Source organism: Gorilla gorilla, chromosome 8, assembly GCF_029281585.2.
Source record: "Gorilla gorilla gorilla isolate KB3781 chromosome 8, NHGRI_mGorGor1-v2.1_pri, whole genome shotgun sequence".
Lineage (NCBI taxonomy): Eukaryota > Metazoa > Chordata > Mammalia > Primates > Hominidae > Gorilla > Gorilla gorilla.
Window position 1 is genome coordinate 72,818,371 of NC_073232.2, and position 23,056 is coordinate 72,841,426.

General features: G+C 39.5%; 1 protein-coding gene across 1 annotated transcript in view; it reads left to right on the top strand.

Annotated features, from left to right (window-relative positions):
• Positions 1-2,312: 2,312 nt before the first annotated feature.
• ZNF33B (zinc finger protein 33B) overlaps positions 2,313-23,056 on the top strand; it is a 49,371-nt gene continuing 28,627 nt past the window's right edge. The window contains 4 exon segments of the mRNA XM_031015410.2: positions 2,313-2,389; positions 3,901-3,953; positions 8,423-8,567; positions 8,848-8,943. Coding sequence (XP_030871270.2) covers positions 3,945-3,953; positions 8,423-8,567; positions 8,848-8,943 — 250 coding nt within the window. The 5' untranslated portion in view covers positions 2,313-2,389; positions 3,901-3,944.

The window sequence follows — 23,056 nt, forward strand, 5'->3', positions numbered from 1 at the left end:
CTGCCCTACCCTTCTCGGTGTTCTCTTGTGATCATGACTGGCATAAGCTACACCCTTCTGCAGAGGTAAATTTCTCTTGCTGAGGAATTTTCTGCCTTTGTGCTGGTTTTCTCTGCGGCACCAGGCACTTGTTTCTAACAGCAAGAAAAACAGAGGTATTGGTACACAAAACAACACGGAAGGATCTCAGTTGCATTGTGTTAAGTAAAAGATACCAGATTCAAAGACTGCATATTGTATGATTCCATTTATGTAATATTCTAAAAAAGGCAAATATACAGGCCCAAAGACTAGATAGTGGCTGCAAGAGGCTAAGAGTAGTTAGAGAATCTGACTTTCAAAAGGTAGCATGGAGGAATTTTATTGACAGAAGTGAAATAATTTTGTATCTTGCTTGTGGTGGTTACACAAATCTATGCGTTTGTCAAAACTGATAAAGTTATGCAACAAATAAAGTGAACTTTTCAGTATATAAAGCATAAATTTAAAAATGTAAATTTCAATAAATGTTTCACATATTTTTACTCAAATATTTGCATTTCTTTTTTTTTTTTTTTTTCTTTTTTGAGATGCAGTCTCACTCTGTCACCAGGCTGGAGTGTAGTAGTGCGATCTTGGCTCACTGCAACCTCCACCTCCCGGGTTTAAGTGATTCTCATGCCTCAGCCTCCTGACTAGCTGGGACTACAGGTGCGCACCACCACGTCCAGCTAATTTTTGTATTTTTAGTACAGAAGGGGTTTCACCATTTTGGGCAGGATGTTCTCAATCTCTTGACCTCATGATCTTGCCCGCCTCAGCCTCCCAAAATGCTGGGATTACAGGCGTGAGCTGCCATGCCCGGCCATATTTGCATTTCTTTCCATTCTCATAATGGACTTAAAAAGTTTTGCTGGAATGGAGCTGCTTATTTTTCTCTATTATAAAATGTAACTGATATTAAATTTATAGTTTCTGTCTTTGGTATCACATCCGTTTTTGGTTTTTTTGAGACAAGGTCTCACTTTGTCACCCAGGCTGGAGTGCAGTGGTGCCATGATGGCTTACTGCAACCTGGGGCTCAAGTGATCGTCCAACCTCAGCCTCCTGAGTAGCTGGGATCACAGGCGCCTGCCTACATGCCCGGCTAATTGTTATTTTTAATTTTTTTTAGAGACAAGGGTCCCACTATAACGCCCAGGCTGGTCTTGGACTCTAAGAATCAAGTGGTCCTCCTGCCTCCACCTCCCAAAGTGCTGGGATTACAGGTGTGGGCCACTGTGCCTGGCCCACATGTCAATTTTCAAAAATTTATACTCGTTTAAATATTTCAATACTGTATACATGTGAATTTTATCACATGTGATCTATATATATCTCTATATTCCAAATTGTTAGGAATGACATGCTCTTTGGAATACTCCATTCTTTCCCTCACTGTTTTGAAATGCTGTATTTACTACACATTAAAGAATACTCTCAATCATGGTGTCTTATTTCCATGGAGCAGGTGCCAAACTACTTTGAATAGAGCAATATTATATATATAGATACATATGGATGTTTCTCAGGCATTTTTTCAAGCTTTTTAAAACGTATAATGGCTGTTCATTTAGTTTTTTACTTACTCTGGATAAAGTTGAGAATGCTTTTGTAAAGTACACAATACACTAAAGATCAAAGAGAAAAAAATACATAAAAAAATTTGTTGATATTCTTTTAGGAATTTTGTCTTCCTAAGAAAGGCACAGATAGACTAAATGTATTTCCATTTAGTCAAGCAATTTTAATGTCACAGCGGAAATCATGTGACATTTATTTTCTTCTTTCGGATTATGTCTATTTTCTGACTTTTCAATTTCCGTTTATTGCGTTAACGATTTTGATGAAGTAGCTTTCCTGTGGCACCTCCCCCATCCCTGCTCTCAAAGAATCGCTGATAGTGTCAAAGTCTTTTAAACTGTGTCAATGAGATCTACTTCCTAACATTTAAAGTGAAACTGACACACAGCTGTCCTTTCCTTGAGGCTTCTGTGTCTAACCTGCACACTTGCTGCACACAGACCTCCCCTGCAGTGCATCCCTTTGGGTCGCCCCGGGAGAGCCAGGGCTGCAGGAAGTTCCCACACCAACTCAGACTGCATGTGCCCACTGCTTAGCGGGGCACCTCTCTGCCAATCCCGAAGGGCTGCTCTCGCGTCCTCACGGGAAAGGTAGTTTCCAGGTTGGGCGCTGACAGCGCCAGGCTTTGAGCGTGGGCTCTGCGCATGCCTCATCCACTGGCTACCTCTGCGTTTCTGCGTTTCCGCCTTTCCTTTTGTTTGTCTCACGTTTTGCGTGGGAGGCGGTCCCGGGATTTCAGGGGTCTACGGGCTCTCTTATGGCGAATGCAACCGGAAGAGAGAGCGAGGTAAGCCTCCGCGGGTTGGGCAGGGACGGAGAGGGGGCCCCGCGCGACTCCGGGAGCAGGCAGCCGGGGGCCAGTGCCAGGTGGTGGCGAGGAGTCCCGGGGACCTCACAGAGAAGCCGGGGACGGCGGGGCTCCAGCATGTCTGCCAGGACTCTACGCCAGTTCCTCAAAGGCGCAGACTCTGTAGGGAGCGGGCTACGCTGTGTGCGTTGCCCTGTTTGTAGGGGCCGCGGAGGAGGGCATGTGCGCTTGCGCGGTCCGAGCGCTGAGCCTTGCGGGAGGGGCAGTTCTCTAGTTGAGCGTGTTGCCCATGTGCTAGGGCGCGGCCCTACCTGGGTAGGGAAGGGCGGGTGCAGTCGCCGGCCCGACCTACGGACTCTGTTTCCCGTTATGCGTTCATCCTCTTTAGGTTTCGAACTGCCCTCCAGTCATGTCCATCACCCCATCTTGTTATTTGCTGTTCCTCTGTCCTAACTTGATCTTGCACTCAGGAAGGATCTTAAAGAATTACATAATTTTGGCCTAGCGCGGTGGCTCTCTCCTGTAATCCTGCACTTTGGGAGGCCGAGGAGGGTGGGTCACCTGAGGTCGGGAATTCGAGACCAGCCTGACCAACATGGCGAATCCCCGTCTCTACTAAAAATACTAAAAGTAGCCGTGCGTGGTGGCGTATGACTGTAATCCCAGCTACTGAGGCAGAGAAATGCTTGAACCCGGGAGGCGGAGGTTGCAGGTAGCCGAGATTGCACCATTGCACTCCAGACTGGGCAACAAGAACGAAACTCCGTCTCAAAAAAAAAAAAACAAAAAAAAAAAAACAAAAAACAGAATTACCTAATTTTGCCTCATTTGTTAGAAGAAAAAATAATTTTTTTGTTTTTTGTTTGTCAAGGTTACTGACTTGTGCAGGATCAAAGTTTGTTAGTAGGGAGAACTAAAAGTCACTTCTCCTGACCCCTAAGCCAGTACTGTCTACTTTTCTACACACATCAAAGCAAGTTTAAAACATCCTTTTGAGAAATAGCAACAAAGTTAGATGAAGAAATTAAAACGGATTTTTTCTTTGAAGCACTGACGCTTATGGTTTTCTGTGGACTAACTCATCAGAGGTTAAGTAACATTACTGGGAAAATCGATAGCCTAGTCCTATTCTTTACAATGGTTTTAGTGTTAATGTTTTTTCATTAAATGTATTGTTAACTTGTTTGGCCAATATTGTCATTATACATTTTTTGTGAAGACCGAGGGAGATTGAAATCCTTAGGAAGCAAATATTTACTTTCACCTGATGAAAAATCTTGTGCCCAAGAGCTACATGGTTATGTTGGAGTTGTATTAGGGTGTTCTTTCACCATTTCTACCCCCTATTCCGAAGTGTCAGAGGACATTGATATTCTCCCAGAGGGAGCATTTTACCTAGTGGGTGTGTATGGCTTCTTAGGGCAGGAGAATCCGGGAGTTGCCAGGCAGGCCAAATCTTTCATGACCCCATTCCTCTTTTTCTAACTCAGCTGTATCTTCAGAGTTGTCTCCGTCTTTCCAAGAACAGAACAAAATGAACAAGGTAAGTCGTTTATTAATTCCCTACTTTATTTTGCGGTGGACTTTGTGAGATTTGTAAGAGTCAATATGGTTTTTTTGTTTTGTTTTGTTTGTGACATGGAGTCTCGCTCTGTCGCCTAGGCTGGAGCGCAGTGTCCCCATCTCCGTTCACTGCAACCTTGCAACCTCGGCCTCCTGGGTTCAAGCAATTCACCTGCCTCAGCCTCCCGATTAGCTGGGACTACAGGCGCAGGCCGCCACGCCTGGCTAATTTTTTGCATTTTAATAGAGATGTGTTCACCGTGTTGCCCTGGCTGGTCGCAAACTCCTGAGCTCAGGCAATCCGCCCGCCTCGGCCTCCCAAAGTGCTGGGATTACAAGCGTGAGCCACCGTGCCTGGCCAAGAGTCAATATGTTAAGATGAGAAATTACTAATAGATAAAAATTGAACTTCCCAGAAAATATAAAGTAACAGATCAATAGCAGGGCCAAGTTAGAGTCAATAAGTTGAGCTTTATGTGTTTCTTATGTTTCCAACAACATGGCAGAAAGGAAGACACTGGATATGGATACAGACAAACTGACTCCTTTGAAGACACAAAGACTTCCTGGCAGATACCTTTTTTGGTTATAACATAGGGACCCATAGTGAATAACCTTCCAGTGTTAGCCCTGAAATGAGTGCAGGCTATTGAGTCAAACTGCTTTTTTAATTTTTATTTTACACAGGTTCCAATTTTCTTTTGGATGTACTGTTTGATAAGTTAAAATGTATTTTAATTTTAAATTTTTTATTTTTTTATTTTTTTGAGACAGAGTCTCGGTCTGTTGCCTGGCTGGAGTACAGTGGCACGATCTTGGCTCACTGAAACTTCTGCCTCCTGGGTTCAAGCGATTCTCTTGCCTCAGCCTCCCGAGTAGCTGGGACCACAGGCGTGCACCACCATACCTGGCTAATTTTTGTAGATTTAGTAGAGACGGGGTTTCACCATGTTGGCCAGGATGGTCTCGATATCTTGACATCGTGATCTGCCCTCCTCGGCCTCCTAAAGTGCTGGGATTACAGGCGTGAGCCACTGTGCCCGGCCAATAAATTAAAGTGTATTTTAATTTTTTTTTTTTTTTTTGGATACAGAGTCTTGCTCTGTCGCCAGGCTGTAGCACAGTGATGCAATCTCGGCTCACTGCAACCTCCGACTCCCTGGTTCAAGTGATTCTCCTGCCTCAGCCTCCCAAGTAGCTGGGATTACAGGCATGCTCCACCGTGCCCAGCTAATTTTTGTATTTTTAGTAGAGACAGGGTTTCACCATGTTGGCCACGCTGATCTCAGTCTCCTGACTTCATGATCTGCCTGCCTCGGCCTCCCAAAGTGCTGGGATTACATATTTTAATTTTTAATGAATCTTATTTCTACATGTGTAGCAGATAGATAGAAAAACCCCTACGTTTTAAATACAGAACTTAATGAATTATTACAAATCCATGGCGCAGATAATGAATACATACGTCAAACATTGCCAGCCTTCCTGCAGCTGCCGTCTTGTCCCCCTCACAATCCTGACACCTCACTGCTCATTCACTCATTTACATTTAATCTGTGGCTTCAGTGGCAGAGTTGACTAATTGTGACAGGAACCTTTTGGCCTGCAAAGCCCCAAATATAATGATGTCTGATTTTTTTTTTTTTTTTTTTTTGGAGAATGTCTCACTCTGTCACCCAGGCTAGAGTGCAGTGGTGCGATCTTGGCTCACTCAGCCTCTGCCTTCAGGGCTCCAGGGATTCTCCTGGCTAAGCCTCCCCAGTAGCTGAAATTACAGGCACATACCATCACACCTGGCTAATTTTGTATTTTAATAGAGATGGGGTTTCACTTGGCCAGGCTGGTCTCAAACTCCTGGCCTCAAGTGATCTGCCTGCCTTGGCCTCCCAAAATGCTGGGATTACAGGTGTGAGCCACCATGCCTGGCTAAATATTTAATGTCTGATTTTTTACAGAAAAAGTTTACCAATCCCTAGATTAGTTTATTAAGTTTATTTGTTGATGGTGTGTGCTATTTTAGATGACTTTACCTACTTTGAGGTCGTGAAGATAATCTCTTTTGTTATCTTTTAAAATATTTATTGTTTTGGCATTCACATTTACCTCTCTTTCATTGGAATGGGTGTCTACTTTTGTATGAGGTGAATGTCAGATTCCTGTTTTTCATACAGTTAGTGTAGAATTATTTTTGAAAACACCATCCTTTCCCCACTGTTTTACATTGTGATATTTGTCATCAATTATGTGTACATATATGTCTGTGTGTTTTTTTGGACTGTGTTCTGCTGGTTGGTTGTGCCAGTACCTCACTTGGTGAAACATGTTAGTGTCTAGTAGTGGGTTTAACACATTTTTTCTTCAGCAAATCCTGGCTCTTCCTAGTTCCTTGCATTTCCATACAAATATTTTTAGTATTCTTAAAATAACTTGCTGAGACTTTCTTTGGGGTTGAATTGAACCTATATATAAATTTGGGAGGAATTTCTTACCTTTTTTTTTGAGACAGAGTTGCCCAGGCTGCAGTGCAGTGGTGCGATCTTAGCTCACTGCAACCTCCACCTCCTGGGTTCAAGTGATTTTCCTGTCTCAGCCTCTCTAGCAACTGGGATTACAGGCACCCGCCCCCACGCCTGGCTAATTTTTTTGTATTTTTAGTAGAGACAGGGTTTCTCCATGTTGGCCAGGCTAGTCTTGAACTCCTGACCTCAAGTGAGCTGCCTGCCTTTACCTCCCAAAGTACTAGGATTACAGATGTGAGCCACTGTGCTTAGCCTCCAATTCCATTCTTGATTATTTTCTTTCCCCAGTTTTCTGACATCCTTCTGATTTTCTCTTGATGGCTTTGAACACCACTATATTATAAATGTCTCCGTAGTCCTTGTTTCATTCTTGATCTTCATATTATGCTTCATTTTTTTTTTTGAGATGGAGTTTTGCTCTTGTTACCCAGGCTGGAGTGCAGTGGTGCCGACCTCGGCTGACTGCAATGTCTGCCTCCCAGGTTAAAGGGATTCTCCTGTCTCAGCCTCCTGAGTAGCTGGGATTACAGGTGCCTGCCACCACGCCTGGCTAATTTTTTGTATTTTTAGTAGAGATGAGGTTTCACCATTTTGGTCAGGCTGGTCTTGAACTCCTGTCCTCAGGTGATCCACCCGCCTCGGCCTCCCAAAGTGCTGAGATTACAGGCGTGAGGCACTGCACCCAGCCTGTGCTTCAAATTTAATATATTTAGGACATTTCTTGTTAGAATACCGTGTCCAACCTATTTTGCCCTAACTTTCCTGGTTTACACTGTGGCCCTAGTATCTGAGCAGCTGTTCATGGGGATAGCCAGAGGAAACATTTTTTTTCTTAATGAATTGGTGACCACATTTTGTTGCTCTGTCTCCTACTATCCATGCCCTATTTGCATCCTGGTTTCTTCTACAGTAGTTTATGTAAATGTTGTTTTGTCCTTTGCCGTTCTCAATAGAATTGGTTCTGTAAACAAAACCTGGTCACATAATTGCAGTATATGCTCACATCTCATCTTTGGCTCTCCCTTTTTCACAGCAGTGATCCCTAAAAGATGTGCCCTAGAGGATATCCAGAACAATCCAACTGGATGTCTTCTCCTATGTACTCCGCAGAGGTTTCAAGTATAATAGTTCCAAGATCTTTCCATTTTCTACACATCCCTATTACTGTCTTTGAATTAAAGGATTAGAATCCAGAATATGTACTGCGATGAAGAAAATGTCAGGCTTTCTACATTTTTAAATCTAAATGAGAATTAAATTAGAATTCATAATGTACTGACAATTTATTTCTGTGATTTGTAAATATAAATCTGTAGTTCTCAGTAATATTCTTGAAAATGGTAAATGATCAACTACTTTAGAGACCATTGGTGTAAAATTACTCTGTAACCCATTTCCTTGGCTTTTCTTCTCAAGACAGCACCAGGCTATTTCCTGTGCTGTCTGCCCTTTTGTTGATGTCTGCAGTGTGTTGGAGGCCCTCACCTTTGCTTGTATCATGGCCCCGTGCTTATGAAGGACATGATAGAGTGTTCTTCATAATTCAACCAACAGCTATACTTCCTCAGTGAAACTCAAAGCAGAGCTAACTTTGCTCCTAACGTTAGTCTGTTGGGGTTGTACTTTCACCTTAGTACTTGCAACATGTTACCATGTATATTTTCTTACCACTCTGTGTGTTCTTTGAACACAGGAAGATTTTTATTAATCTTAGTGTTGCCAGGAGTGATGATAGTTCCAGGTACATTGTGGGAACTTGGTAATTTTTTTGCATGAATTAATATCTTAATGCATTAATGGCAGAATATTTCTGTTATGATTTCTTTTTTCCCTAAAAGTATAAAGCAAAACAGATATTCTGTGAATAATAATCATGGTAAGGATTAGCCCATACTTCTTTTTTCATGCCACCTAATTCTGAACATTTCAGGTAGATCAGAAGTTCCAGGGGTCAGTATCATTTAAAGATGTGACTGTGGGCTTCACCCAGGAGGAGTGGCAGCACCTGGACCCTAGTCAGAGGGCTCTGTATAGAGATGTGATGCTGGAGAACTACAGCAACCTTGTCTCAGTGGGTAAGGTCTGTTCACTGTATCATTCTAAATAGCATTTGTTTATTTTGATTATAAAACATATAGGCAGTCTGTCTAGTTTAATGACATTATTTAGGCTTAGGTTAGGCTTCAGGAGTCAGTGTTGATTGATCACCTCTGAGCACCAGAAGATACTTGTGTTCACCTCTCCAGTGAAAATGTTCCACTGGCAACTTGAAGCAGCCCCAGAAGCTTCTTCCTGCTTCAAAGGCCTGAAGTCTAGACTGCTTGGTCCAAATCCTAAATTATTTCCTGTTAACAGGGTATTGTGCTCACAAACCAGAGGTGATCTTCAGGCTGCAACAAGGAGAAGAGCCATGGAAACTGGAGGAAGAATTCCCAAGCCAGAGCTTTCCAGGTGAGTTAATATGTACTGCACAGATTCACATCAGGGGATTTGTTGTTTCCCAGTAGTTAATTCAGGGTTTGGCAACTTTGGAACATTTTTCAAGAACATCTCCATAGGGGTCCTAACCTCTGGAAGTGATGGAGAATACTGATTCCTAAATCAAACCTCCAGATACTACTCACAAAAAATTTTTCCTTTTTGAATCATTTTTTGAAGGTTTACCATTCTTACACCTGCCAATAGTTCAGTCTTTGCCCACCTCAACTTTACTGTTGTTTTTGTTGGTTATTTTTCTCAAAGCACTTTCAGTGTCCCACCTTAACCTCCATTGTTTTGTGTTTATTCTTCTGTCAGAATTTTTTATTCACTCATTTTTAAACTCAGCAAATAATTTTTGAGCACTTGGTGTGTGCTGAGGATATGATAATGAAAAAAAATAGGCCAGGCGTGGTAGCTCACACCTGTAATCCCAGCACAGGTCGAGGTGAGCAGATCACTTGAGGTCAGGAGTATGAGAACAGCCTAGCCAACATGGTGAAACCCCATCTGTACTAAAAATACAAAATTAGCTGGGCGTGGTGGCAGGTGCCTGTAATCCCAGCTACTTGGGAGGCTGAGGCAGGAGAATCACTTGAACCCAGAAGGCAGAGGTTGCAGTGAGCTGAGATTGCACCACTGCACTCTAGCCTGGGCGACAGAGCAAGACTCTGTCTCAAAAATAAGTAAATAAATATAAAAAAATAATAAAATTATGTCTCTAAGTATATTATGTATACTTACGTTTATGTATATTAAGTGTTCTGTGGTTTTAAAGACTATGAAAGAAATTAAAGCAAGTTAGATTACTTTAAGGAACAGTCAGGGGAAACCTTACTAAGGTCAGCATTAGAGTAGAAATTTGAATGAAATGACTGTGTCAGCCATGAGGATTCTGCCTCTTTTCAGCAGGGGTAATAGCAGCTGCTAGCCTTGGACAGGAATGTGCTTGGTGGTTTTCAGGAATAACCAAAAAGTCACAGTGGCTGAAGGGAGGGCTTGATTGAAGGAAGGGCAGGAGGTGAGGTGAGGGAGGCAGCTAGAGTCCAGAGGTGAGCCTATCATAAGCCTTATTTGGTTAAAATCTGTTTAGTGGTAGATTTTCAGCAGATGAGCAACATCTGATTTATATTTCTGTAAGATCTTTCTCACCTCTGTAGAGAAAATATTGGGCAGGGCATAGGGCATAGAGAGCTCATTAAAGTCCTGTGGTAGTTTTCCTTATGAGTGATTGTGGTAGCTTAGACATAGCCGGAAGGCAGGAGGGAATGGGATGAGGTTTGATTCTTTCAGTATTTGGAAAGTGGGGCAATAACAAAAGAACTAACATTTGTAACATCAGAAGGAAGTGAAGGAGGTGTTTAAAGTATATGAAGAAGTAATGGCTGGACCTTCTCAAATTTAGCAAAAGATATAAAACTGCACATTCCCGAGTCTGAAGTAACATCAAATAAGTTAAGTCCATGGCAAACTCACACTATAATTAAATTTTTGAAAACTAAAGACAAAAAAAATTTCAAAGTAGCCAGAGAGAAACAACACATTCCCTGCAGGGAATGACTGTGGGTTTCTCTTCTGAAACTGTGGTGGCAGGCAGGAAGTAGTATATTTTCTCAAGTACTGAGGGGAAAGCACTATCAAATAAAAATTCTGTATCTTTTGAAACTATATTCATGAATAAAGGGGAACTAAAGGCATTATTAGACAGGGAAGCTAAGAGAAAATGTTGCTAGCAAACCTACCTTTAAAAATTGACTAAAAGTTCTCTAAATAGAAAGGAAATAACACAAGAAGGCTTGGGATGCAGGAAAGAAAGAAGATTGGAGGTTGGCAAAAATGGGGATAAATATATTTTTCTCGTGAGTTTCTAGAATCATTTTTGATGGTTGGAGCAAAATGCTCTGTATGTAGGGGAAACACTTAAGACAATTATATTTTAAAAGTGGGGAGGGTAAAGGGGCCTAAGTGGAATGAAACTTGGTACATTTCACTTGAAGTGGTAAAATGCTTGATAGACTGTGATAACTTACATATGTACATTTTAATACCTAGAACAACTACAGAGAAAACTATAAAATGTGTGGTACACTTAGAAACACTTTAATAAACCAAGACGGAATCCAAAAAAAAATACTTAGGAAACTAATCAGAAAATAAGAAAAAAGGAACAGATGAATGGAAAACAGAAAAGAAAACAAATAGCAGCCTAACAGAGCAATATTTACCTTAAATGTAAATAATCAAAGTACACTAATTAAAATATAAATTGGCAGAGTGGAAAAAACATAAAACATGATCTAAAATTTTTAATTTTTGTGAGTACATAGTAGGTGTATTTATTTTTGGGGTACAGGAGATGTTTTGATACAGGCACAAAACGTGTAATAATCACATTAGGGTAAAATGGGTATCTATTCCCTCAAGTATTTATCTTTTGTGTTATAAACAATCCAGTTACACACTTTTAGTCACTTTAAAATGTACAATTAAATTATTTTTGACTGTAGTCACCCTGTTGGGCTAGCAAATATTAGGTCTTATTCATTCTTTCTAACTATTTTTTTGTACCCTTTAACCATCCTCACCTTCCCCCAACCCCACCCCACCACCTTTCCCAGCCTCTAGTTACTGTCCTTTTACTTTCTACCTCATCTCCATGAGTTCAGTTGTTTTAATTTTTACCTTTCACAAGTAAGTGAGAACATGCAAAATTTTAACATTCTGTGCCTCCATTTCTGTCTAGGTTGTTGCATATGACAGGATCTCTCATTCTTTTTTATGGGTGAATGGTACTCCATTGTGTATATGTACCACATTTTCTTTATCTATTTATCTGTGAATGGACACTTCGGTTGATTCCAAATCTTAGCTCTTGTGAACAGTGCTGCAGTAAACATGGGAGCAGAGATATCTCATTGATGTTCTGATTTCTTTTCTTTTGGGTATATATCTAGGAGTGGGATTTCTGGATTATATGATAGCTCTACTTTTAGTTTTTTCAGGAACTTCCAAACTGTTCTCTTTCAGCCATATGAAGTGAAAACCATGCTCTGTAAGTGCTCACCTGACTTTTGGTTCCTGTGAAACTGCTTATTTTGTGTAGATAGTTGCCAATGTTAGTCTTCCTGTGGGGGAGTGTGCATGATCGGTGGCGTTCTCTATTCCACCATCTTGCTCCACTCATTCTAAAAATGTTTTCTTAGGAAACTCATCGTGAACAACATAGGTTGATAAAGTATATAAAAAGATAAACTGTACAAACATTAATCAAAAACAAAATACAGTAGACTCTAGAGCAAAGAGCAAAGAAAATTATTAGACAAAAAGAACATTATATAATGATAAAAGGATCAATCCAACAAAAATGCAATGATCCTAAATGTGTCTCTAGCAAACCTCAAAGTACACAAAACAAAACTGATTGAGTTGAAAAGAGAAAAGCACATTTTAATTGTAGTTGGAAAATTCATCACTTCCCTCTTAGCAATTGATAGAATTACTAGCCATGTGATTACTAGCAGATATAGAAGAACAGGACAGCAACATCAGCCAACAGGACTGAAGCATCATTATAGAATAGTGCTCAACAAGGCCAGGTGCGCTGTCTCACGCCTGTAATTCCAGCACTTTGGGAAGCCAAGGCGGGCAGATTGCTTGAGGTCAGGAGTTCAAGAGTAGCCTGGATAACATGGTGAAATCCTGTCTCTACTAAAAATACAAAAATTAGCCAGGCATGGTGGCGCATGCCTGTAGTCCCACCTACTTAGGAAACTGAGGCAGGAGAATCTCTTGAACTGGGAGGCAAAGGTTCCAGTGAGCCAAGATTGTGCTACTACACTGTAACTTGGGTTACGGAGTGAGATTCTGTCTCAAAAAAAAAGGAAAAAGAGCAGTGCCCAACAACAGCAAAATACAATTTTTTTCTCAAGTGTCCATGGAATATTCAGAAAGATAGACCATATCCTGGGCCATAAATAAGCCTTGGCAGATTTAAAAGAATTGAAATCATTCTGAGTATGTATGTTTTCTGGCCATAATGAAACCAAACTACAAATCAGTAATAGAATGACAATAGGAAAATACCTAATCATTTAGAAATTAAACATCAGACTTCTAAATAACATCTGGAGTGAAGAAGGGGCCTCAAATTTAATAGTAGAAATGCATAGACTTAATGAAAATGAGACCATACCATATCAATATATGTGGGAGGTAGCTAAAGCAGTGCTGATAGAGAAATTTATAGTGCCAAATGCTAACATTAGAGAGGATGATAGGTTGCAAACCCATAATTGACTTTCTACCTTAAGAAACTAGCAAAGAGCAAAATAAAACCTCTGTTAAGTAGAAGGAAGAAAATAACACTGGAAGCAGAAATCGGTAAAATTGAAAATAGGAAAAAGTAGAGAAAACTAGTGAAACATAGGGTTCTGTGGAAAAGAATAAAATTGGTAAACATCTAGCAATATTGATTAAAAATATAAAATGAGATGACAGATCATCAATATCTGGAATGAAACAGGGAATATCACTCCACCATCCATTTAACAGTATAATAAGGGAATCTTGTCAACAACTTTATGTTCATAAATATGACAACATAGGCCAGGTGTGGTGGCTCATGCCTGTTATCCCAGGGCTTTGGGAGGCCAAGGCGGGCGGATCACCTGAGGTCAAGAGTTCGCAACCACCCTGGCCAACATGGTGAAACTCTGTCTCTACTAAAAATACAAAAATTAGCCTGGTGTGGTGGTGCACGCCTGTAATCCCAGCTACTCAGGAGGCTGAGGCAGGAGAATGGCTTGAACCCAGGGAATGGGAGGTTGCAGTGAGCTGAGATTGCACCATTGCATTCTAGCCTGGGCAACAGAGCAAAACTCTGTCTCCGAAAAAAAAAAAAAAAAAGAAAAATGACAACATAGAAGAAATGTAGCAGTTCTTCAGAAACCACAAACTATTACAACTCAATTAGGGTGATATAGATAATTTGAATGACCCATAGGTTTTCATAAAAGTTGACTTAATTTGAATCAAAGAATTTAAATTTTAAATAAAAAACCTCCAAAAAACCAATTTCCGAGTACTAGAGAGTTGTTCTCACTAGAGAATTCTACCAAACATTTACACAAGAATTAATGATGATTTTACACAATGTCCTCAAAAAATAGAAGCAGGAACATTTCTTTATTTTATTTATTTATTTATTTATTTATTTATTTATTTATTTATTTAGATGGAGTCTTGTTTTGTCACCCAGGCTGGAGTGTAGTGGTGCAATCTCGGCTCACTGCAACCTCTGCCTCCCAGGTTCAAGTGATTCTCCTGCTTCAGCTTCCTGAGTAGCTGTGACTACAGGCGCATGCGACCATGCTCGGCTAATTTTTGTATTTTTAGGAAAGACGGTGTTTCACCTTATTGGCCAGGCTGGTCTCAAACTCCTGACCTTGTGGTCCGCCCGCCTCAGCCTCCTGAAGTGCTGGGATTACAGGCATGAGCCACTGCGCCTGGCCAAGAGGGAACATTTCTTAACACATTTAAAAAATTATTTTGATGTCAAAACCATACAGACAGTACAAAAATAATAAAACTACAGACCTATACTCCCCATACATTTAGTAGCAAAAATCTTTACCAAAATACTAGCAAATAGAAAATAGTAATGTAAAAAGTATACACTATAAACAAGTGGGATTTACTTGAGTTATACAAGCAAGGCTGGTTCAACATTCAGAAATCAATCAATGTAATTAACCCACCGTAGGCTAAAGAAGAAAAATGATACAACATCAGTTAATATAGAGAAAGCATTTGACAAAATGCAGTATGCATCCATGATAAAAAATCTCCATACAAGACATTAAGAGGATCTTCCTCAGTTTGATAAATGAACATGCACAAAATATCTATAGCAGATATATTTGCTGGTAAGATGAAATGTTTTCTCTGTAAAACTGGGAACAAGGCAAGGATGTTTGCTCTCACCACTCTTATTCATTGTAGTACTGTAACTTCTTTCAAGCACAATGAGGCAAGAAAATGAAAGAGAAGGCATACACATAGAGAAGAAATAACTGTTTACATTTACACATGACATGATTGTATATGTAGAATATTACAAGGAATCTTAGAAAATAAAAACCTCAGGCCAGGCGTGGTGGCTCATGCCTATAATCCCAGTACTTTGGGAGGCCGTGGCGAGTGGATCACCTGAGGTCAGGAGTTTAAGAGCAGCCTGACCAATGTGGAGAAACCCCATCTCTACTAAAAATACAAAATTAGCTGGGTGTGGTGGCGCATGCCAGTAATCCCAGCTACTTGGGAGGCAGGAGAATTGCTTGAACCCAGGAGGCGGAGATTGTGATGAGCCGATATCACACCATTGCACGCCAGCCTGGGCAACAAGAGTGAAACTCTGTCTCAAAAACAAAAAAAAAGAAAAGAAAACAAAATGAAAACCTCCCAGAATGAATGAATGATTTCCAAAAAGTTTCAGGATCCAAGATGAACACATATAATCAATTTCTCTCCACTAACAATGAACATATGCAAATCTAAATTAAAAACATAATACCACTTATTTCATAGAAAATTAAATACTTTGGTATAAATTGAACAAAATATGTATAGGACCTTTGTGCTGAAAATTACAAAATTCTGATGAAAGAAATAAAAGAACACTGAAATAGATGAAGATACATGGTCTCTTGATAGATTGGGAAACTCAACTTTGTAAGTAGGCCAGTTCTTTCCAAATTGACCTACAGTTTAATGGCATTCCTGTCAAGATTCCAGTAAGGTTTTTCTCAGCTTTAAATAAGCTTATTCCAAAACTTCCATAAACGGTCAAAGGAACTATATATATGTATATAAAATATGAAACAATTTTGAGAAATTTTTTCTCAGAAGTTTTGAGAAAAAGAATAGTAGGAGGAATTATTGTATCCAGTGTTAAGGCTTAATTACATTAGTCTCCCCTTTTCTGTGGTTTTGCTTTCTGCAGTTTCTGTTACCTGAGGTCAACTGTGGTTCAAAAATATTAAATAGGAAACTTCAGAAATAAGTAATTCCTAAGTTTTAAATTGCACACTGTTGTGAGTAGCATGATGAAATTTTGCACTGAATCAACCGTGTGTCCAGCATACCCAGGCTGTATATGCTACCCATGAGTTAATTACTTAGTAATTGTCTTGATTATTTACTGTCACTATATGTGTCCAAGTAACCCTTATTTTACTTAATAATGGCCCTAAAGTGCAACAGTAGTGATGCCAGCATATTGTTATAACTTTTCTATTTTATGATGTTGTTAATCTCTCCCTGTCCCTAAGTTATAAATTAAACTTTATCATAGGTTTTTATATTTAGGAAAAAACATAGTATTTATAGGGCTCAATACTATCTGAGGCTTCAGGCTTCCACTGGGCGTCTTGGAATGTATCCCCCTTGGATAAGGAGTGACTACTGTATGTATATATTAATAGCTATAATAATCAAGAGGACAGGATGTTGGTTGAATATACACATTGATAGAACATACACATAGAACAATGGAAAAGAATAGAAAACTTCAACATTGATTATGCTGTTATAGACTGTATGTTCATGTCTCCCCAAAATTCATATGTTGGAGCCCTCAACCCTAGTGTGGGGGTGTTTGGAGATGTGGAGCCCTTGGGAGGTAATTAGGGTTAGATTAGGTCATGAGGGTGGGGCCCTCACGATGAGGTTAGTGCCTTACAGGAAGAGGAAGTGAGAGCTTCCTCACTCTCCATGTGCGTAGAGGAAAGGCGATGTGAACATGCAGTGGCCGACTGCAAGCTGGGAAGAGGCCCTCACCAGGCCCTGGCCATGCTGGCATCCTGATCTCAGACTTCCAGCATTTGGAACCGTGAGGAAATAAACTTCTGTTGTTTAAGCCGTACTGTCTGTGGTATTTTGTTATGGCAGCTGAAGCTAAGACATTTGACAAACTGTTGACAAAAATGCAAAAGAAATTCAGTCAGGTATTCAGCAAATGATGCTGGAGCATTTTGACAGTATATTGTTTTGTGTGTAGTAAAATATATATAACATGAAATTTGCCATTTTAACAGTTTTTAAGTGTACAGTCCAGTGGCATTACACTCACAATGTTGTATAGCCATAACCACAATTTCTAAAACATTTGCATTATTTCAAACAGAAACTGTATTGCCATTAAGCAGTAACTACTCATTCCCCCCTCCCAACAGCCTATGGTAACCTCTTATCTAGTTTGTCTCTGTGAGTTTTGAATGTTGTGAATATTTCATGTCAGTAGTGTGACAACATTTGGCCTTTTGTGTCTGCCTTATTTCACTTAGCATGATGCTTTCAGCTTTCATCTGTATTGTAACAAGTATCAAGACTTTCTTTTCTGGCTGTTTAATCCATTCATCTGTTGATGTACACTTGGGTCGTACACCTTTTGGCTGTTGTGAATAATGCTTCAGTGAACACTGGCGTGTCATTATCTGCTCAAAGTTCCTGTTTTCATTTCTTTTGGATATAAACCTAGGAGTAGAATTGTTTTATCAAAGTGTATTTCTTTTAGCTTTTCGGGGTACCACTGAATTATTTTTAATGTGTATATATACACAGATATTTGTTTTTGAGACAGAGTCTCACCGTCACCCAGGCTGGAGTGCAGTGGCACGATCTCAGCTCACCACAGCCTCTGCCTCCTGTGTTCAAGTGATTCTCCTGCCTCAGCTTCCCGAGTAGCTGGGACTACAGGTGCATGCCACAATGCCCAGCTAATTTTTGTGGCTTTAGTAGAGACGGGGTTTCACCATGTTGGCCAGGCTTGTCTTGAACTCCTGACCTCAGGTGATCACCCACCTTGACCTCCCAAAGTGCTGGGATTACAGGCGTGAGCCACCACACCCAGCCTTACCTACTCTTTCTTTTGTTGCTTATCCATTTTATGTCATAGTTAAGAATCCATCACCAAACCCAAAGTTTTCCTGATGTTTTCTTCTGAACATTTCTTCTAAACATTTTATTGTTTTAGCTCTTATTTTCAGTTCATTTTTGTGTATAGTCAAAGGTAGGGATCTAACTTTATTTTCTAACTTTATTTTCATGTGGAAATCCAGTTAACCCAGCATCATTTTTTTGGTCATTTGTCATCATTTCAAACAGAAACTCTATCGCCATTAAGCAGTAACTACTCATTCCCATTCCCACCAGCCTGTGGGAACCTCTAATCTATTTTGTCTGTGAGTATGACTGTTGTATTTCATGTCAGTAGCGTGACAATATTTGGCCTGCATTAACTGAAAGAAAAGGCTTTTCTTTCTCCCAGTGAATAGAATTGACGCCCTTGTCAAAAATCGGTTGACCATAGGCAGTGTATTTTTGGGCTCTCACTTGTATTCCGTTTGTCTGTATGTCTACACCTATGACATGACCCACTGTTTGGATTATTGTAGCTTTCTAATAAGTTGTGAAATTGGATGTTTTGAGTCCTCTGACTTTGTTCTTCTTTTTAAAAATTGTTTTGGCTATTCAGGGCCCTTATAATTCCACGTGACTTTAAGGATCAGCTTTTTATTTTGGTAAAAATGCTGATGGAATTTTGACAGGGATTGTGTTAAATCTGTAGATCATTTTGGATGGTATTAGCCTTTTAAAAATATGACATCTCTCAAACTGTGAACATGAGATACTGTTTCCTTTATTTATGCCTTCTTTAATATTTTTCATCAGTATTTTGTGGTTTTTAGTATACAAGTCTTGCACCTTCTTGGTTAACTTTATTTCTAGATAGTATTTTATTCTTTTAGATGGTGCTATAGGTAGAATTGTTTTCTTAATTTTCTTTTCAGATTGTTCTTTGCAGGTGTGTAGCAACACAACTGATTTTTGTGTGTTGATGTATCCTGCAACTTTGCAGAATTCATTCATTAGCTATAGTATCTTTCTTGTAGTTTCTTTATGATCTATCTTTAGGATTATGTCACCTGTGAGTAGACATAGTTTTATGTCTTCCTTTGCAATGGATGCCTCTCTTTCTTTTTCTTGTTTGGCTGGAACTTCTACTGCAGTGTTAAATAGCACTGGCAAAAGTGGATATTTTTGTCTTCCTGATGTTAAGAGGAAAGCTTTCTTTCATCAGTGAATATGATGTAAAGCTGTGAATTTTCTATATGTGCCCTTTATCATGTTGAAGAAGTTCTATTCTGTTTTGTGTTTTCTGAATGTATTTATCCTGAAAGGGGGTTGGATTTTGTCAACTGCCTTTACTGCGTCAACTGAGATGATCGTGTCCTTTTTTTACTTGTTTTATTAATGAAGTGTATTACATTCATTTTCTTTTCTTTTTTTTTTTAAAAACATTGATTTTCTTATGTTGAACCACACAGGCATTTCCAGGATAAGTCCCCCTTGGTCACTTGGTCATGGTGTATACTCCTCTTAATATACCATTAAATATATTTTACTGGTATTTGTGTGTGTATGTATGTGTTTGTGTAACTTTGTATCTGTATTCATATGCATCATTCATTCATTCATTTATTCATTTGCATTTGTATTTTTTTTTTTTTTAAAGACAGAGTCTCACTCTGTTGCCCAGACTGGAGTGCAATGGCACAATTATGGCTCACTGTAGCCTCGAACTCCCGGGCTCAAGTGATCCTCCCCACTCATCCTCCTGAGGGGGCTATAGCTGTATACCACCATGCCCACTATGCCCAGCTATCTTTTTTTTTTTTTTTTTTTTGGTGGAAACAGGGTCTCACTATGTTGCTCATGCTGGTCTTGGACTCCTGGCATCAAGTGATCCACCTTGGCTTCCCAAACCTCTGGGATTACAGGTGCTATCTACCATGCCCAGCCTCAGTCTAAAACTATTAACTGTAAGAACTGTCAGTTTCTCCCTTGCATTCTGTCAGTGTTTGCTTTACATGTTTCAGGATGCTGCTTGGTACATATATAGTTATAATTTTTATATCTTATTGATGGAACGACCCTTTATTCATATATAGTATCCTTCTTTGTCTCTTGTAACAGCTTATGACTTAATCTATTTTGAGTGAAATTAGTATAGCCACCCCAGTTCTCTTTTGGTGGCTATTTTCATGGAATATCTTCTATCAGCCTTTCAGTTTTAATTTATTTGTGTCTTTGGATCTAAAGTCAGTTTGGTTTAGACAATGTGTAGTTTGATCATGTTTTTAAAAAATCTATTCTGAAGCTGGGTGGTTGACACCTGTAATCCCAGCACTTTGGGAGGATCTCTTGAGCCCAGGACTTGGAGACCAGCCTGGTCTACAAAGTGAGACTCCGTTTCTACAAAAAAAATTAAAAAAAAAAATAGTTGGGTGTGGTGGTGTGCGCTTGTGGTTCCAGCTACTTGGGAGGCTGAGGCGGGAGGATCCCTTGAGCCCAGGAAGTCAAGGGTGCATTGAGTCCTGTTTGTGCCACTGCACTCCAGCCTGGGTGACAGAGCAAGACCCTGTCTAAAAAATAAATAAATCAATCAAATCCATTCTGCCAGCCTCTGTCTTCTGATTGGTGAGTTCAAGCAATTATCATTTAAAGTAATCACCAACAAGGAAACACTTCTGCCATATTGCATTTTGTTTTCTGTATATTGTATACCTTCTTTGGTCCCATATTCCCTTTATTATTACTGCCTTCTTTGTGTTTCATTTTTTTTTTTTTTTTTCAAGACCAAAGTCTTGCTCTGTTGCCCAGGCCGGAGTGTAGCGGTATGATCTTGGTTCACTGCAACCTCCTCCTCCTGGGTTCAAGCAATTCTCATGCCGCAGCCTCCCAAGTAGCTGGGACTACAGGCACGTGCCACCACACCCAGCTAATTTTTGTGTCTTTAGTAGAGATGATGTTTTGCCATGTTGGCCAGGCTCATCTTGAACTCCTGGCTTCAAGTGATCCACCCCTTTCGGCCTTCCAAAGTGCTTGATATTACAGACATGAGCCCACCACGCTTGGCCTGATTTTTATATTTATTCCCTTCTCATTTCCTTCTGTGTACATTTTTAAGATATTGTCTTTGTAATTAAACATGAGGATTACTTTCACTTTCTAAATTCATGACAATCTAGTTTAAATTGATTCCCTCATAACTTCAATATCATATGAAAACCTTGCTTCTACCTAGCACCTTACTCATCCCCTTTATGTTGTCACAGATTACGTCTTTATACATTGTGTGCCCATAATGTAAATTTATATTTAGTTCTTATCCATTTGTCTTTTAAGTCCTGCAGGAAGTAAAAAAATGGAGTTACAAAGCAAACATAATGACCCTGGCTTTTATATTTGTCTATATAGTTAACTTTATTGGAAATCTTTATTTTTTCCTCCAGATTTGAGTCTAGTTTCTTTTTATTTCATCTTGAAAGACACCTTTTAGTGTTCCCTGTATAGCAGGCCTAGTAGTAACAAACTCAGCATTTGTTTATCTGGGATAATCTTCATTTCTCTTTCATTTTGAAGGACAGTTTTACCAGCTAGAGAATTCTCAGATGATAGTTTTTTTCTTTCAGGAATTTATATATGTCATCCATCTGTCTTCAGGCCTTCAATTGATTTCTGCGGAGATATCAGCTCCTAATATTAATGAGGGTCTCTTGTAAAGTAAAAATGCCACAAAAATTTCCCACCATTTGAAGTCACCTTTTTCCTGATTTAGCATTCACTTGGTTACTGTAAACGTTTAATTATTTTCCAGAGTTGTAACAAGGTTGGTTTTTATAGTTCTTTTTTTTTTTTTTTGGTGTTTCTGTGTGGAGACAGTTTGGAGCTGTGTACTCCACCATTTGATTATGTCCCTCAACACTGTTAAGTGAATGGACCAGTTGTCCATTCGAGAACAACAACAAAATGAGATATGCAAAGAAACAGGAAAAATGTGACCCATGCACAGGACTATCAATAGGCAACACAATAATAACTGCCATTTTAGTTGGCAGAAACTGGGTTGTCTGGTGCAGATCAGTGTATATTGTGTAATTTGAGGAAGAGCCAGTAAAATAATGAAAAATGAACAAAACCTTGGGAAACGGATATCATTAGGTGCACCAGCATACACAAATGGGAGTATCAATATGAGAGAATAGAAAGGGAAAGAAAAATTTTTTGAAGAATTCGCAGAAACACCCATAATTTGTTGAAGAACACTAATGTATTCATCCAAGAAGCTCAGCAAACTCATAGGAGGATAAATGCAAAGAGACTTATACCCAGACACGTCATAATGAAAGATGTTTTTATCATGCTCTTATTTGACCTGCCTTATAAAAGTGATAATACAAGTGCTGGTGAAGATTTACAGAAACTGAATTATTCATACATTTTTGATGGTATGTAAAATGCTACAGTCATTCTAGAAAATAGTTTGTCAGTTCCATTTAAAACTAAAAACAAACTTAGAATGTGAACCACTAGTTACACTGTTAGACATTTATCTTTGAGAAATAAAAACTTAATGTTCCGTCAAAAAAATTTTATAGCAGTTTTATGGGTCATAGCCCAAACCCGAATCATCTGGGTTATTCTGTAGTGTGTCCATACCATGAAGTGTTACCCAGTATTAAAATGTAATGAATGACTAATACATGTAACATTATGGATGAATCTCAAGAGATTAAGCTGAGTTTTAAAAAACCCAATCTCAAAAATTTACATGTTTGTTCTGGTCCACCGCATAGAGTTGGGATGAACCCTCCTGCCCCCTACGCTTGGTTTAGGTATCAAAACTGGTAATGATATCAAGAGTGTAAAAAAGAGTTTATTACTTATACACACAGGTTTCTAGGGAGACCAGAGAAGGCTCCTAAGCAGGTCTAAATGTGGATTGAGAAAGAAGGGAGAAGAATGGCTGCTTGTCATTAGGAATTTGGGGTAGGGTGAGCACACACAAAAAGGATGGAGTTTGTGTGGTTTCAGCTTCCTACTGGCATTGAGGGAGGGACCACCTAGGCTTTATTATTGGCTTGCCCAAATGTAGGGTAAGAGGGGAGATGGGTGGGATTTGAAATCTATTAGCAGCCAATTATCACAAATGCAGTTAGGCTGTTTATCATAATACCTCATGATC